At 52.1% G+C, this 16974-nt stretch overlaps 6 protein-coding genes across 6 annotated transcripts; 3 read left to right on the plus strand and 3 right to left on the minus strand.

Moving 5' to 3' along the window:
* Window positions 1–290: 290 nt before the first annotated feature.
* CC1G_10260 (CMGC/SRPK protein kinase) lies at window positions 291–3317 on the minus strand (the record flags this gene model as incomplete). The annotated part of the gene is made up of 5 exons (XM_001828537.1): window positions 291–502; window positions 573–1901; window positions 2621–2976; window positions 3035–3076; window positions 3127–3317. The coding sequence occupies 5 exons, from the start codon at window positions 3315–3317 to the stop codon at window positions 291–293; spliced, it is 2130 nt and encodes a 709-aa protein (XP_001828589.1).
* Window positions 3318–3693: 376 nt separating this feature from the next.
* Window positions 3694–5341, plus strand: CC1G_13625 (hypothetical protein; the record flags this gene model as incomplete). Its single annotated transcript, XM_002912046.1, has 10 exons — window positions 3694–3732; window positions 3785–3894; window positions 3953–3963; window positions 4011–4212; window positions 4274–4333; window positions 4387–4490; window positions 4540–4568; window positions 4618–4773; window positions 4827–5118; window positions 5181–5341. 10 exons carry the CDS (start codon window positions 3694–3696, stop codon window positions 5321–5323), a joined length of 1146 nt encoding a protein of 381 aa, XP_002912092.1. The 3' UTR covers window positions 5324–5341.
* A 167-nt stretch (window positions 5342–5508) lies between these two features.
* CC1G_13626 (hypothetical protein) lies at window positions 5509–10326 on the plus strand (the record flags this gene model as incomplete). The annotated part of the gene is made up of 14 exons (XM_002912047.1): window positions 5509–6558; window positions 6615–6699; window positions 6753–6807; window positions 6860–7304; window positions 7378–7543; window positions 7603–7933; window positions 8002–8033; window positions 8087–8155; window positions 8211–8232; window positions 8286–8775; window positions 8831–8998; window positions 9054–9599; window positions 9651–9893; window positions 9952–10326. The coding sequence occupies 14 exons, from the start codon at window positions 5509–5511 to the stop codon at window positions 10324–10326; spliced, it is 4077 nt and encodes a 1358-aa protein (XP_002912093.1).
* Window positions 10327–10539: 213 nt separating this feature from the next.
* Window positions 10540–11784, minus strand: CC1G_10262 (hypothetical protein; the record flags this gene model as incomplete). The annotated part of the gene is made up of 5 exons (XM_001828539.2): window positions 10540–11013; window positions 11062–11128; window positions 11181–11388; window positions 11442–11457; window positions 11506–11784. 5 exons carry the CDS (start codon window positions 11782–11784, stop codon window positions 10540–10542), a joined length of 1044 nt encoding a protein of 347 aa, XP_001828591.2.
* Window positions 11785–11999: 215 nt separating this feature from the next.
* CC1G_10263 (cation transporter) lies at window positions 12000–14908 on the plus strand (the record flags this gene model as incomplete). Its single annotated transcript, XM_001828540.2, has 6 exons — window positions 12000–13010; window positions 13061–13312; window positions 13418–13471; window positions 13511–14186; window positions 14240–14419; window positions 14485–14908. The coding sequence occupies 6 exons, from the start codon at window positions 12000–12002 to the stop codon at window positions 14685–14687; spliced, it is 2376 nt and encodes a 791-aa protein (XP_001828592.2). The 3' UTR covers window positions 14688–14908.
* A 325-nt stretch (window positions 14909–15233) lies between these two features.
* On the minus strand, window positions 15234–16883 carry CC1G_10264 (hypothetical protein; the record flags this gene model as incomplete). Its single annotated transcript, XM_001828541.1, has 4 exons — window positions 15234–15346; window positions 15417–15623; window positions 15678–16680; window positions 16737–16883. The coding sequence occupies 4 exons, from the start codon at window positions 16881–16883 to the stop codon at window positions 15234–15236; spliced, it is 1470 nt and encodes a 489-aa protein (XP_001828593.1).
* Window positions 16884–16974: the final 91 nt, after the last annotated feature.

The following is a 16974-nucleotide window of genomic DNA, read 5'->3' on the forward strand; positions in this document are numbered from 1 at the left end:
AGAAGAAGAAAGAATAGGAAAAAAAGGTGAACGTCTAGAGCTCTATAGATACCTAAATTAAAAAAAAGCGAGGGAGGAAAGACCACAAAACAACAAGATGAAATAAAATAAGTAAAAAAGCAAAGCATACGGGATAGTAACGTCCTTCTCGTTCACAACACCACCAACGAGAGAAAAAAATAAAATACGAGACGACCAAGGAAAAAAGCCTAAAAACCCACATGCCAAAAGGGGAGGAAGGGGAATACCACACAAAGCCCAAACTAAAACACTTCCGAAGCGCATTTGCGCTACCACTCTGTCACCTCCTCCTCATTCGAAACATCCAACCAAGGATGGTCAAGCATATCCCTCGCATGCGCCCGCTCCCTCATATCAGCCTTCAGCATCGGCTCCAAAAACGCACAAAGCGCATCCGAATCCTCTTCCGAATAAAGGTACTTCTCGATCATAACCCTCTTCAAAGGCCACGGCTTCAGCGTCCGGATATACCTCAACGCACCTGTACCCATCGCAACACCGTCAGCAAACGAAATCCTCGCAATCCAAACCTAATCGAAAAGCAAACATACCAGTATGATCAAACAACTCCCTGCTATACTTCCCACCCATCTTCACGTCCAACGGGAAATCTCCCAATAGCTCAATGATCTGCGCCATATGATCATCGTCCTTCGTGAAGAGCTCTCCCTGCCCTTGCGGGTCGAACAAATACTCGGCCGTCAAAAGCTCGAAAACGACACACGCAACACTCCACACATCCGCTCTTGTATCCCAATCCTTGCGGCCTACGATAGCTTCGGGAGCGCGGTATTGGCGAGTCTGGATATCCTCGGTAAAGTGTTTCTTCGACGGAGTGGCGTTGCCGAGGTCAGCGATCTTGATGGAGATAGGGGGAGGATTGGGGAATTGTGAAGTAAAAGGAGGCGGTGGAGAAATGGGGAAAGAACCAAACACAGGGCCGTCAACGGGTGTGGGAGGGGGAGGAGCAGGACTGGAGGATGTACCGAAAACTAAACGTTGGGCAATGGCAGTGGAAACGGTGGTGAAATTCGGTCGGGAGGTTTCGCTTGGGAAATGAGAAGACAGCACCGAGTCATGCGAGGGAAGGGAAGGGCAAGGCTCGGAATGCATGTGCGCTGAGAGCTGGGAGATATGTTGGGGAGGCGAGGGTCGAGTCGTAGTCGTCCGAAGAGGTTCCACATTCGCAGATATCCGTGTGGGTGCAGTTTGCGTCAGGAGGGAGACATGATTAGTCGTAACATTTGTTTCGCCGGATTGCGGCGTCCTATTCGTGGTGTTGGTATTCGGCTTCGTTTCGCTAGTGGGATGAAGACCGGTGGAAAGCATAGTAGAGGTATCACTGATAAGCTTGCTAACGCCATTGATAATCGACATCGTCTTGGTCTTTCTCGGTCCCAAGGGTGTTCCCGTCGGCGAAGGTTGCGTGGCGGTGGCAGTTGTGGAAGAGCTCTCCGAGTGGGCTATTGTGATGGTGCTGGTACTACTGCTCGAGGTACGGAGTGAATTGAAAGCCGTCTGTGACGTTTCTTGACCATCAGCACTGGCTACGGCATTGACGAGTACAGCAGGAGCGGGGGAGGCAACACCAGGATCCTGCCAGGGTGCACCAGATTGTGAATGAGAGTGGCCGTGTCGATTGGATGACCGGGGCTTGCTAGATTTGAAAGGGCTTCCTTTGGACTTGTACGACGACGAGAGAGAGGAAGCCTGTTCGATCCAAGATGACGGCTTGAGTGGGCTACTTCCAGCACTTAACCCTTCAGGTTCCTTCTCTTTGCCCTTCATTTGAATAGGGATACCACTCCGTGTAAGCTCGTCGAGTTCCTCAAGGGTTTGTCGGACCGAGGTCACTTCCAAGCATGTGCTCTTGGTGAAACCTACAACCCCACTCGTCATCGATTGGGATAATGATGTCGGCGGGGTGCTAATGAGGCTCCCAGAACCAGCAAGGGTGGAGACAAGTGCGGAAGATATGGATGAGGAGGAAGAGGGAGGTGGATGGAGATTTGGAGTCTGGTGGCGGGACAGGAGCCGCATTGGCCGCTGTGGTGCTCGCACGCATTGGAGACTTTGGGCGGGGCACGGCGAACGAACATGATAAATGGCTAGGGACCTTGGGGGCGCTGGAGCCAGTCGGAGCGCCGCTGATAAAACTGGATATGGGCAGGGAGACCATGGCTTGAGTTTCCGGAGAATATTCATCTGTGCAACGTAGCTGTTGCTCTGGCTGTTGTGTCCACTGGCACTTCCACTACCGGGGGCGCGGGACATCGTCAAATTTGAGTGCCCACCCGCACTGTTTCTTCCTAAACTCCTTCCAGGGCTGGATAAAGGCTGAGATTCGAATATTTGCACCTGTCGTTTGGAGCCCTGCCTGTTGTTGTATGGTATGGTAACTCCGGCACGGGACTTGGTGGGTAGCGGAACGCCCACTCGGCGTGAGGCCGGAGAAGGCGATAGGGAGAGTTCTTGGTGAATATGTGCTTCGATATCCGGGATTGATATCACTAAGTGGAGATTAGCATTCGTCCGAGTCCGAGAATGATAAGGCCACAACTCCGGATAAGAAAAAAAAGGCCGTGAAAAAAACACTCACAGATGTTCTCCGGTTTAATATCAGTGTGTACAAGGTCGCATTCATCGTGGAGATACTGGAGACCGAGGAGAACCTGCTTTGCAATGATCTTGACGAGAGCCTTGGGGACCCCCTTCTTCTTGTTCCGCTCGATAAGGGCGAGGAGGTTTTCGCCGAGGGGTTCAAAGACGATACAGATGTGGGATGATTCTGGACCTTGGTGGGAAAAGGAATCGAGGAAAGAGACGATATGTGCTCTTCCAGGATGGTCCGGAGAAACAGAAGCGACCCGGGAGAGGAGCTTGATCTCGTCTCTGGCTGTCTCTGCATAGCGTCCGGCGGACTTGACGACCTTGAGTGCGCTGTGTACGCCGGACCTGATTGAGAAGATGATAAGAGATGAGAAAGCGATGTCGAGTGTGGGATGGTGCTCACTGGGAATCCTTGACGAGCCAGACGGTTGAAAAGTGACCCCAACTATTTATTACGTTCGATGAGTGGATAACGAAAAATATAATACAACGCACCCAAGCTTGCGAACGACTCTATATCTGCCCTGCTTGAATGTATCATTGACCTTCACGGGGAGATAACCGCCAGCATTGTAGTCTGCGGGGCTCTCCTCGTCTTTGCACGATGGCTCATCGACGGGGACGATCTTTGGGCCTGCTGGAGTGACGACGTACTGGTACTTTGCGCAGGGAGGCTTGGGGGCCATCAACAGACGACGACGGGCGATGGGCTTTGTGCTGAAAGACAGGAGCAGAAGACCCAACCAACATCCATGACAGTGGCGTATCCCGTATTCAACCATTTTCACACGCTCAAACAACACCATTCCCCGCTTCGGCCCGCCAGTCAAAACTTACCCCATCCTTCTCGATCCACCCGACAACCCCAATTTTATTATTCTCAGATGACTCTGAAGAGCCTCAGTGACTCGGCGTCCAGAATTACAACCCAGAGTGACCAAGAAGCTAGCAACAGCCTACAACCCAAGTGAAACCGTGATGATGACTAAGCCAATTGAGAACGCGACGCGATAGCTTGGCGCCGGCCAGTTGTTTGGTCCAATCGTCTCTGCTCAATTCCTCATGGGCAAAGGTGAAAGAGACGAAGCTTGCGCTGCTCTGGTACGCTTGCCAGACCGTCTGTCACTGTCGCTGCTCATCGTTACTGCCTTAGACTGGTCTCATTCTCTCGTCGCTGCTCGACGAATTCATCCTCGACTGCACGCTCCAGGCGCACCGCGAGGTAGCCAAGAGCACAACCATTTGCAAAGTATGCAACACGAGGTTCGTTAATCCTCGGACTCTGAACCAAAATCAACCTAACCTCCTATGTCTTCTTCAGGTGTAGTTCTGGTATGTTCCAGCTCCTAGGCTCCGAACAAACAATTGACTCGTCCAAGTCCACTTGCCCAACAGCCTCGCCGCCGCATGCGCCAACCAGAACGGCTCGAGATCGGGCACACCCTCCTCCATTGGTGATAAATCGCACACCGGCACTAACACACCGACCAACGGGAAGAGCGACGGGAATCTCTTGCTGGAATGTATCCAATGCAACAGACAGGTTGGGATCTCCGTCAATTTCACCCGAATCCCCCGCTGGTAACTGACCACGGGTGGGCCGACCTTAGATCGCCTCCAATAGATATGCACCCCATCTCAGCTCATGCATGGGCCTCTCCAATTCCCGGCGCGGTGCTCCGAGGTCTGGTACCAAGCTAAAGTACGTTCCCCAGCGGGTGTCTCTACGTCTGCTGTTCACACTTGTGCCAGTAGGGCGCCATCCGACGCTGGTCGATCGGCGTCACCTTCCTCCGAAGCCTATCTCTCCGACGACAGGAGCGTCGGTAAATCCAAATCGTACGGCAAAGGTAAACAAGGTTAGCATCTGCCGCCCGTCGGACATGCCCATACTAACATGTAATGCAGACGACGAGTACACTCTCAAACGGAAACGAGTAAGCCCATTTTATCTCACACTATTGACCTGCCGATTAATCGCACTAGCCTCTATCACCTCAAGTCACGCCAAGCAAGAAGAGCAAGAGCAAGCTCTCTGGTGAATTCGGGCTTCCGTCGAACGTATCGTATACTCACCGAAGCCCAGGCTCCCCCATCTCCCGGGTCAAAGCCGACCCCGTCAGCTCAGGTGTCCCAGGCGGCGTAAGTCACTCCCCCAAATATCCTCAATCACATCCACTAATTCCCTCTCACAGTCTCACTACTCACCAACCACCAAATCACAATCACGCATCCCTTCCAAACTGCGCGACTCTTCGATCGCACCAGACCACTACTCTTCCTCTTCTCGTTCGTCATCACCCGAGGCCGGTTCGATACCCACACCGGCTTCTTCGTCTTTCACTCGAAGTCCGAATTTGAGTTCTCGTCCCGTTACAGGGACAGGGAGACCAAGAGGTCGGCCTCCCGGTTCAGGCACTGGTCCACCTAAGCGCCCAAGCCCTCCACGGCTTCCAGCTGCTCCTGTTATCCACCATTTTGGCATGGGTGAGTGTCATTTTACCGTTCTCGAAGGCACACCAGGCATAACAAGAGAACACTGGTCACAGACGTCGATGGCGAAGAAACGGTTCTTCAACCGACTCCAGCTCAGAGTGATCTTATCGACCACGTTCACTCCTTTCCTTCCCTCTGCACGGATCGTTACGCGCATGTTGTACTTTATATTTATACCAAGTCTCTACGTCCATGATATCATCCTCTAATGTCTTCCCAAAACGTCATACCAAAAGTCAGGGCACCTTCCTAAACAAGATGCATTGAACATCATGGCGCCGTGCAACGATGAGAACGTCTTCCCCGCATCTCTTCCTCTGTCGTTTTGGTGATACCCTCATATAAGGCCCTGAACACCGTTCTGGAGCACCATGAATGGCAATGTCAGTAAAGGAGCTCGTTAGACTCTACGAGTCGTCGCCGACCGTGGCGGCAGATGAAGGTTCTGGCGATTACAACCGACCTGGTTCTGAATCCACCGAGACCACTGCTACTACAACTGCTACAGACTCGACGCGACACCCGTCAGCGATATCAACTTCAACCGCTTCAACACTAATACCCACACCCGCTCGGTTCATCCGCCACAGCATCCCTTCACAACCCACAACCGACCCCTTGCTCAACTCGCCTAACGAACATAACGGAACTCAATTCACGAACCACGATCACAATACTACGCTTGTGCCTCCCAGTAATACCCTACGACGACCAGGCCTCCCACCACGCACCAGTACCCTCCGCTTCCTCGACTCCCTCCCCGAAGACAACTCCTCTCTCTTCCCCAACGACCCCGGAGGCGACGCCCGCCACACATACCCACCGCACATCCACATCAAGCTACCCAACGGCTCCCGTCTAGCTCCCAACGCGAACCACAACTCTAATCATGATACTCCCAAGAGTCCTGCAGGCCCCCATTCGTATTTCACCAGGGGAACGACGACGACGACGATAACCTCCACGTCCGGTACCAGCACGCGCTCTCATATACCTATACCAGCTACGACGGTCTTTGCTCGAAATGCAGCTCCTGTTCATCTACCGCGATTGAATAAATACCTCTCGAATATGCCCAAGCCCGAGTTTCTGGAGTCGCTCCATTCGTTACAGCAAGACGGGGATATGAAAGGGAGGGAGGCCGTAACTGTAGAAGAAGACGACGAGGAAGAAGGGGATGAAGATGAAGATGGGCTTTTAAACGCCCAAGGCAAGAAGAAGAGGGAGGGGAAAAAGAAAGAGAAGAGGAAGAATGACAAAGGAAAGAAAGGCAAGGAGGCACTGAAGGGGAAGATGTTTCCACCAATGGATAAACTCAAGGAATGCGGTTCGAGTTTGGAAGATCTCGAGTTCAATTCCAGCATCATACCAGTGTGGAGGGATAGGAAGACTCTTCTAAGAACGAGCATGAATATCCTCATCGGTTTCCTGGTGCGTTTGAATGCCAATACCCTCCCGGAAGCTCTAACTGATGTCACTTTATACAGGGATCCAGCGCTATAGCATCCTTCTACAGTCTTCAGGGACTCGTTAATACAGTCCAAGTCTTCGCACTAATCTTAAGCACCATTGGTACGAGCTTCCACAGTCTCCGCCTGAGACTGTTGACCAATTCTTTGTTTCAGTTCCCTCGAATATAGACGTCTGGGACAAATGGAAACAGCTCTTCCTCGGCAAAATGTATGCGTTCCCTCTTCCTGCACCTTCTTCCTCAATTGACATGCCTCTCCAGCCCCAACGTCCTCGCTCTAAACTTCGCCTCGACCCTTGTCCAGTCCCTCCTCTACCTCATAATCTTCATGGTCTTAGCCGCTTCTCTCCTTTACCACTTCTACCGCTCTACCCTCCAATGCAAGCGCTACACCACCCTAGAAGGACTCCAACAAACCGAGACCCAAGGGCGGCAAATCGGTCTAGTCCTCACCACTTTCCTCCTAACCGTCATCTACCTCCCGCTGAGCACGATGGCTGTTCATGTTATCGTTTGGTCTGAGGAATTGTGGCCCGTCCCCAATCCCTATACGAATACGACGACGTTCCCGCCATTGGTTGAGCCCCTGGGTCCCAGCGAGGAGTTTAGAAATCCTATGGACTTTTGTTGGACGACGACGATGAAGAGGAATGAAGTCAACTATGCGCCGGTAATGGTCATCCTAGGTGCCGTTACTTTCCTTTTGGTGAGTCTTGGTCTCGGCGGTCTCCACAGTAAATTCTTCATGCTTTAAACACACCCGCTTACTCGCATCTCAGTTAGGGATCTGGTTCCCTCTCGCTCTCCGTCGTGTGATCCGACTATCCGTACCCAAGGTGGAGAAGTACAGTGGGATGGGCCGTATACGTTCCAGCGCCGACTTGGATGCAGAATACCACCGCCTCCTCGAACGAGACCGCAATCCTTTCGCGTTCCTCTACAGCGGTACGTATACCTACTCGATCCCAACTCCCACTCTACCTAACCCACACCTTCCCATACAGCATTCCGCCGCGGCTGGGGCACCTACTCCTCCACCTACCTCTTCGCAAAACTCAGCACACTAGTCATCATCGCAGTAATGGACACCAACAACTGCCTCTTCCACTCCTTCTCCTCGCACCGCACGATCCCAGTCGCACGCCAAATCATCCTCCTCATTTCGACTATAGGTTTCTTCATTGCTCAGTCCGTTTACGCGCCGTTCTTGGATCCGGTAAACAATGCGAGTGAGTGGACGTCGAGGTTGAACTATGTGTCCACGGCCACGACAGCGTTGTTGGTCCAACTGGATGTTCCGGGGAAAGAGGTGGTTGAGACGTATGTTTTGTATAGGTGCGTTCATCGTTTTCTGTTATTCGACACTTCAGTTGAGGATACTAATGCGCTGGGCACGTTGGCAGTATTTATGTTGTAACTTACGGACTTGGTTTCTGTGGGTACCAATTCTGTCAAACCCTGAAGCGTGCTTTGCTGATTGTGCTATAGATTTTGCTGTTATTAATGTTGGATTCACGCAACGAATCGTCAAACGACTTACACGACGAATCGATTTTAGTATGCTCCATCTTCTCTTCACCCATTATAGTCTTCTAACCCACCATCACATCAGGCATCGACATCTTCTCTCCACGGTTCGCATCCCACCATTCACTCGCCAGACCGGGTCACTTAACCTTTTGAACAGGCTAGACGTCTCCCCCTCCTCCGTCCACATCCGCCGTCGCATATGGCAAGAATCGGTAACAACCCTGCTCCTCACCGACCCCCACTGCCGCATCCCCTCTTCCCAACCCATGTTCTTCGCCCAAGCTTCCTGTTCATCCTCACCCTCGTCCTCTCCCGATACCAATCACCAACACGACAACCCCGAATACCCACCCTACCTCCTCAACTTCACCGGCACTCCAGGCGAACGCCATGCAGAAAACATGAAAATCCTGCGCGAAGTCGGTGATATGTCCTACCGGCAAGCTGCAGCTCTGTTAAATGGCCCAGATTATGCGTGGTTCAAGTATCTGGAAGAGCAGATCCAGAAGTGGTATTTGGGTCCGGACTCGTATTGGCGCCCGCCTGATCAAGGGGATTGTGGTGTTGAAGACGAGTTGGATGGGAGTGAGGGTGGATGTAAGAGTTATTTTGGGAATGCTTGGTGGATACCTTTTCCTCCTACGTTGGTGAGTTACATGAATGCTTTTAGAGAGGGTGGGCGGTTAACGAAGCTGTTGATAGGTCATTCGCTACGATGATGGTCCTACTGCGGTGGTCAAGGACGTACCCGACTTGGAGGCCTACATAGCTCAGAATTCAGATCCAGTCATCCAACAAAGAAAACAAATCCGTTTATCGCTTCGAGCTTTGGACGGGAAGCGGGTATACTGGCCGTACGAGCACAAACAGGTATAACACCCCCTTCTCCCCACATTCAACCAACCTAACCAATCCTCTCTCCCAGCCCATCGGAACCTCCAAATGGTTCTGGAACAGACGCGGCAACTTCAAAGCAACAACCTCCACACACTACCGAACCGCCACTTTCACCCTCAAGCACACCGGGTTCCTCCTATGGCAAGGCGTCCACCTCGGCAGCGGCTTCACCCCTTCCCTCTCCTACACCAAACACCTCATCCTCCCCGCCTCCTCCACCATCGGCCTCACCCACACCTTTGACCTCACCGCCCCGCTCGCCAAATTCCTCACACTTAACCAAAATTTAATCGAGGAACACCTACCCCGTATCGAAGAGGCGATGCAGAGTTATAGACTTTACCATCGGAAGGAGTGTAAATGGAAAGCGAGGGTGTTGTCGTATCGGTTTTTGATGCATGTATGGGCACAACCGCGGGATCCGACGGGGCTTCCGCAGAGTTCGATCGAGTTCGAGAGGGACGGGAGGGTGAGGGGCTTGATGTTGGGGAGCGGGGAAGTGTTTCGGAGTACGTATGAACGCTATGTTGCGGTGGCGAGGTCGGAGGCTGCGACGTGGTGGTATATCTTCTGGGTACACATCTCGCATTTTTTATGCGGAGCAGGGAGCTGACCTATTTCGCAGGACGACTTGTGGCGAAGAAACCACGATACCATCGCTGGACTACGTCGATACGAAGAGGACTTCAACCCACATTATATGTCTTCCATCGCCTATACACCACTCCCTCGACCGGCACTCGAAGCCTTCCTCACACAACGCGGCTTACTGCACAAGAAACCCAAGCTATTCGACTTTTTCCATTCCGGATTTCTCAACAAACTGTATATCAGGCTTAATGACTGCGTTTTCCGTGATTCTCAACGCGTACGTTTCTCTCATCCGCATCTCAAAACGAAGCACACTGACCTTGGTCATTATCTAGGCGGTAATGTTCCATTTAGGCCACGACAGACGCGAACTCGACATGGAAGAAATCGACGCCCTCACCCAAGGGAACCCTTCCACTCTCGGGACAGGTGGTGGAACAGACCACGATGTCTCTTGGATCCGCACACGGCCCACTTACCGCTGGGAAGGCCTGCTCTCCGACCCCGTGCGCAAACGTGAATGGGGCCAGCGTCGGTGGTTCGCCAAGCTCGGTGCGTGGTTCGGTTTGACACCGGTGTGGAGGTCGGGTGTGGTGTCGAATGGGCTTTCGGTGGATGTGAGGTTGGATGAGCATGGGAGGTATGTGCTGTTGGACGATGCCTCGACTGTGGATTCGAAGAGTGTACGTAGTGCTGGTGCAGTTCGGTGATGATACCCTTGTAGTCAATTGTAAACGATATCCTAATGACAATAAGCATTGCAAACACGCCTCTATGAGAACCGCTGTCGTTTGTTGGGACCTCCACCACCAAACGACTTGGAAGGGATAGCTCGCCGCTTGGACCCGCTGTCTTCCAGTCCCGCACCTTTGGCATACGGACGAGACTTTTTCTCTTTTTGACCAATCTTCTTTTGTTTGCGGTCAATAGCTTTCTTGACTGCGCGGTGACCACCTTCCTGCGACAAAGCTTCGAAGCGAGCCTTTTGTACCACCTTTCGTTTTTCCGCTGGGGGAACAGGTGAGTTCGTATCCTGATAGAAAGGCTCTTTGGTACTCACATTGTTTCAAGAACCACTTTCCTTTGCCCTGCTTCTGTTTCTCCTTCTCCTCCTTCTTCACTCTTTGCAAAGCCTGTTGCTGAATGGCGTCCATCCTATCCTTATTAACCAAACTCTCAGTTCGCTTCACAGCCCTCTCCAACCGCTCGATCTCCTGCTCTCTTTCGTCGCGTAGATGTGCAGGACAGGAAGACATTGCCTTGCGAGCTTTAGCGAGGGTTTCTTTTAGTGTCTTGAGTTCTTCCTTGCGCGACTCGGCTAGGAAACCGTATGACTTTTGGAATGCTTCGGGTTTGAATTCGCCGGCCGTGGGCAGGAAGCGGGGGTCTCGAGGTACCTGTTAAACGTTAGTTGTGGAGTATACTGAATCGGTAACAAGGCGTACAAGTTTGGGCACTTCGACAACTGTTCGTTTACGAGAGACGGGCTTTTTGGAAGTCACTTCCATGGGCCTAGCCAGAACGTTAAAAGAGTGAACAGCACCGATAGATAAAGTGGACATACGCATGCTTGTTCGCCCTAGCGTGCTTTTTGGTATCTCTTGATATCCACTCGACCTTTTGCGGTTTCGTAGATTCCTCCTCCACTTCTGATCCACTGTCTTCATCCGACTCTTCGTCGCCAGACTCTGATTCAGAATCACTCTCTGCCTGAACTTGCGCTAGAGCTTTTTGTGCCTTGCGTAGTGCTCCCAAAGGAAGACCGCGGAGGTCTACAAAACGTCTGTCAATTCAAGATAAACCGAGCACCTCATGAATCACGCACTATTTTCTAAAGCAGACTATCAATCAGTTAGAAGACACGATTAGTGTTGGTGGAAATCACGCACCAGCTGCGAGGGTTGTTTCTTGGGTTCTTCTTCTTCCTCTATCTTGTTGTATATATCATCGTCGTCTGGCTCCCACTGGGCGATCCTAGGTGCATCTGCATCGTCCGAGTCGACGTCCTCGAAATCCTCTTCTGCGTCGCTTCCGTCCGACAAACCGTCTTGGCTGGACCCCTGTTCAAAATCACTTGATGATGGCGAGTCTTCCAACTCCTCCTCCTCCTCTCTAAGACGCTTCAACGATGCCTTGGAGACGGGTTGGGCCTTGGACTTGACCGGCATTCTAGGCGGATGTAAGGGGAAGAAGAGAAAGCAATCGTGGGAAGGTTGGAATTGGCGAGATCACCGTCAAGAGACGCTGGTCCGCCGCAGCCGCCAACAACCCAAACCTCGATGTTATTTTGACTCGCTGACGGGGCTTTCTATTGCCCTAACTGGACTCTTGACTACGCTTTCGACAAAAGCAATAGATATCCCTTGATGATTGCCATTCGACCATGTCCCCGACCCCAGGCGACCCAAGGTTCCCAGAAAGACCCCTTCTGTCCGCCATACAACCTCCAAGGCACCTTGACGGCCCTCCGCCTCTCCCACCACAACCCACCGCATTCGACATCGACGACGACGATGACGGCGACATATACCGTGGAGAACACCCTCGCGCATCCAGCGATTTTGCAAGCACCCTCTCAAGCTCATCCTCCGGTTCATCCTCCTCGTCTTCAACTCGACATGGAGGCCCACTCGGAGCTATAACCGCCATCGTCGAAGTAGCAGTCTCAAGATGGGCAAGGCGAGTCCGGCGAGGCTCATCAGCGGGTTCAACCACCTCTTCTTCCACCTCCGAAACTTCATCGTCATCGTCTTCCTCTTCAAATTCGCGATCATCCATCAACACCCTCGCCCGCACCAAACGCAGACTCAAGGCACGATCCAGCCAGGCGAGCTTGCAGACGATTCAATCAGAGCGGGAGATCATTGCGCATATAAGCAGGCTCAAGGCTCTCGAAGAGTCCAGGCAGATCCCGAGGCAGTTTGGGTTGTATCTCCCACCTACACTTGAAATACCCCGGCAACCTTCGAAATCGGGTGTGGTATGGGAGGGGAAGGATGATGAAGGGAAGAATCGAGTACTCTCCACGACCTCCTTGTCGACGGTTATCAGCCATTTGGAAGCCGTGATGAGGGCATCCAGAGGCCGCAAACCTCGAGGGAGAAGCAAAGGCCCCCACCAGCTCGTCGGTAGCAGCAGTGGATCTCGAGGTGCGCCCAATATGGACCAGCAGACCTCTCGCCGCCTCAAGCACGACGCCAAATCGAGGGCATTGGGCTACTCTCACCCACCCGGTACCAAAAAGAAGAAGGGGAAGCGGAGAGCGGTGTCGTCATTCGCGCGAGTTGCATCAGGATCCTCGAAGGACAAACCCCAGGCTTCTTCATTAATGCCAAAGGCTTGGTTCTTGGACGTCGCTTCTCCGACTTGGGAAGATCTTCGTGCACTTGGAAAGGTGCGTCTTAGAGAAGTCAACAATCGCTAACCAAGCTAACAGGTTACTAGTTGCTTCATATCCACCCATTGACCCTGGAAGATATCCTCCAACAAGATCCCCGCGAAAAGTTAGAGCTATTCCCAAAACTCGGCTACTACTTCATCTCGTTCAGAGCCATCGAAAGTCAAGCGGAACGGACGAGGATGCAAAAGGAAGCAAGACGCCATGCCGAAGCAACCGGAAACGACCCAGACGCAGTAGACATTCCTATCGGCGAAGCAAATGTATACCTGACTGTTTTTAATGACGGAATTTGTTGTGTCAGTCTTTTCTTAAAGTTTCGGGGATGTGTCGAGTACTCACTTTTCCTAGTTCCATTACAGAGATATATCAGGTTTGTTCCAGACAATGCTTTCCTTCCACAGGTCGGGATTGACCAACCACCGCTCGGACAGACCATGTTGCCCGTGTACGAAATCGTATTGTTATGCTGGACGAAGTAGTAAACATGTCTTCAGGTGTGCATCCCTCCTCCTGATTGTGTCAACTCCTCTAACCCTCTCCCAGACTGGATAGCCCACGGGATTATCGACTCCATCGTCGATTCCTTCTTCCCTTTTTTAACCGAAATAGAAGCAGAGGTCATGGCCGTAGACGACCTCGTATACAAAGATAGCGACATGACAGGCGAAGAACTAATTGAAGACCCCAAACCTCCACCACCCACCGAACCACCTACACCCTCCACACTCAAAACCGAACTTCGGCCAGAACCCGATCCATCACCCGCAATGGACGAGGAAAAGGCTGTAGCAACTGCTCCCTCTGAGAAACGACTCTCTAAAAGCTCGGAGACATCACAAGAGAGCGCCAAACCGCACTTTAGTGCACCACGGCCTACGCTTAGGATGTTGCTTCGACGAGGGAGACGGTACATCGCTGGCCTATGGCCCCGTCTAACACGCCGGACACAGGAAGTGCGGACTAGGGCTAGTCCCCGTGTCACCACACTACGTCGAATGGCAAAGACGAGACGTTTGGTGACATCCTTAGGTCGTTCACTGGCTGGCAAGTCCGAAGTGATGACTCAGATTAGGAAGAGGCTGTTACAACAGGGAATAGAGCCCTCCCTGGGTAACGGTGGAACTAAAAGTGAAGAGCTAGAAGTCGCTATTTATATGGGGGACGTGCATGGTACGTCATCTCCCCTTGTCCAGCACTTTAACTGACGTACGTTTAATCCATAGACCACATTCTGACCCTTCTAAACTCGTTAAACCACATAGAGAGGATGTTGAGCCAATCACATCCGACTTATTTATCGCAGCTACGGCTGGGAGTAGCTAAAACTAAGGGAGGATCCGACATGGCGTTTCTATACCTGACGGTGATCAGTATAGCGGTTTTGTGCTGTCAAGCTGTTACCGGTAAGGCCATCCATCCTCACGTCACACCAACCGACCACTAACGCCCGCTTCTCCCCTACCACTAGGAAGTCTCTCAATGAACCTCCACGTCCCAACCAACCGCCATGAGCCAGGCGCACCCTACAACGTCTTCGGAATCGCCATTAGCCTCGTCTGTGTTGTGCTCACCAGTTACCTCGCCCTCGTATGGTACTGGTGGAAACGAGCAGAACGCAAACGACTTGGAATGTTGCGCAAGGACACTTATTATACCCTGCAGCCTATTTGAAATACCCATTTCGTTCTTTTCACCGATACGACATTCCTTTTTAGGCCCCTCTTTTCGGTTTACGAGATGTTTTTACCTCTTGGAGGAGATTCAACGTTTTCGCTTCTGACTTGGAGCCCGACTTCTTCTTTCCTTTTCGCTAGGCTCTTTAGACTTGTCATTCCCGCATTTTTATGCATGCATACGAAACGTCACGATACTTTTGTTCGCAACGGACTCGAGCTTTGAAACAAACAGCATAGAACAGACTACAGGATGTCGACCAACCGTCGACAGTTGCTGAAGCAAGTACATTATATACAAGTGGTATAATACTAGATGAACACATAGATCCAACACATGCTGGTTCAAGCTCGTGTTTGGAGGAAGGAGACACGAGGAAGGGTATGAGTGGAACACGATGGTAATTTTAGCCAGTGTGGCAGAAAAGGTCTAGGCAGTCGAGACCACGAAGCAAGGAAGACGAAAGTAGAATTTACATACATACATAAGAGATATTGATAGATGAAGAGTCCGTTATCGGTTCATAACAAGGTCGTCGAGTCGTTAATTTTCGTCAATTGGTGGTAGCACAGGTCTACTGCTACTTCCGTTTCCGTTCCCAGTGGAACTCCCAACTCGAGCGAGGTTGTCGTTGGCTTCTGTTAACGCTTCTTGTACTACAGGAATAGAACGCGGGTCGGTCTTATAGCGGCACAGACAATCTACGAAAACCGGACGTGTACTCACCTTTGTCCTTGAACAAGCTACTGCGATCCTCAAACTCCTTAAACGCCTTCTCCAATACCTCCCTCTGCCTCCTCACACCCTCTTCAATCCTCTGTAAATGTTCTGTCTCTGCCTGTAGATGGTCAAGTCCTTGTGTAACTTGCTCGTGAAGGCTTTCGAGGCTCTTGATCTGGTCCGTGTAGAGGGTGCGGAGTTCTGTCCATGTTCCTGGAGACAGCTAAGTTATACACCTCTGGGGGAGGATGGTAGAGGCAAACGCACCAGAATTCTGAGCCTGTTTATCCAAATCCTGCGGGGCATCGGCCCATGAGACAGTCTTGACCAAATCACTCATACTACTCCTCTTGATACAACTTCGTCTTCTTCGTAGTGGCTTCCCGTCCGGTCCCAGGGTCACACCTTGGCCGTTGCTTCCTCCAGCCCCGTTCGCGTCGTCTGAAGTTTTAGCGCCCGAGGAGCCATCGCTGGGGATGTCACCTGTGGGTGAGGTCGGGTTAGGCGCCGGTCGCGGGGAGGACGAGGATGGTTCGCCGTTCGGAGTTTGTGGGGAGTCAGGTGGGAGAGGCAGTAACGGCGCAGGTTTCTCCGACGGATCCACAGGTGCATCCGCTGGTAATCCGTACTCCTCCCTCTGCGACAACAGCAGAACCGGTAGCGGGAGCGGGGATAAAACAGCCGCTGGGGTAGGTTTTGATACACGAGGTGTTGAAGCTGGACGAGAGGTTGGGGTTGGGAGGGAGACACTTCGTTCCGCCCTTGAGACGCGTGCAAGCTGTTGGTTCACTGGTTTCGATGGGATAGTAGCAGATGACGACCTGTCCTTGCTCGAACCTGGTATATTCGGTGGGGCGCGTATCAGCAATTGTGGTTTGCTCGATGAAGGGAGTCTCGGCTGAGCACCCGACGAGGTCCCTGCATGCCGCCTCGTTGTGTCGTCTCCCCTGTCCCTTTCCTGACCCGTACTCGTCCTCCTGGCAGCAACAACCTTCTTCTGCTGGTCCCTAAACCACTTCTCCATCTCCTTCAACCTAAAATCCGAAGGCGCAACCAAGGTCTGGAACACGAATGGCTCCCCGCGGCTAATCTTCCTGCTGCTCCCATGGGGTCCAGCGAGCCTCTGGCACTTGCGAATCATCCTATCCTTCAAGTGTCGAATCTCCATGATGCGTTCCCAGTTTATCGAGGTGGGCTTTTTGGTCAACTCGTAGTTTTCGAGTTTGAGGAGTTGTTCATACATGGCTGCTGTACCCGGTGGGAGGAGGACCTGTGGAATATATATTAGCGTAAAGTCAAAAAAATCTGGGTTTTGATGCTACTGACCTTGAATTCTCCTGGTGTATCTGTAGTCTGAATATAGCGCCATCCGTTCGGAGCCTTGGAGTCGTATGGCTCTAGTTGGCCTCTGACGGGACTAGGACGCATATACTCGGGGGAGAGGTTGGCGGGGACATGTGGATTGCGGGACATAGACGAAGACTGGAGAGAGAGAAAACGACGGGGCGAGTCCCGCTCTCCGAGTACAGTTCGAGTCCAAAGCTCGCTGACTTTGGCTTCCAAT

The sequence above is a fragment of the Coprinopsis cinerea genome (assembly GCF_000182895.1).
Source record: "Coprinopsis cinerea okayama7#130 chromosome 1 map unlocalized cont3.1, whole genome shotgun sequence".
In the NCBI taxonomy this organism is placed as follows: domain Eukaryota; kingdom Fungi; phylum Basidiomycota; class Agaricomycetes; order Agaricales; family Psathyrellaceae; genus Coprinopsis; species Coprinopsis cinerea.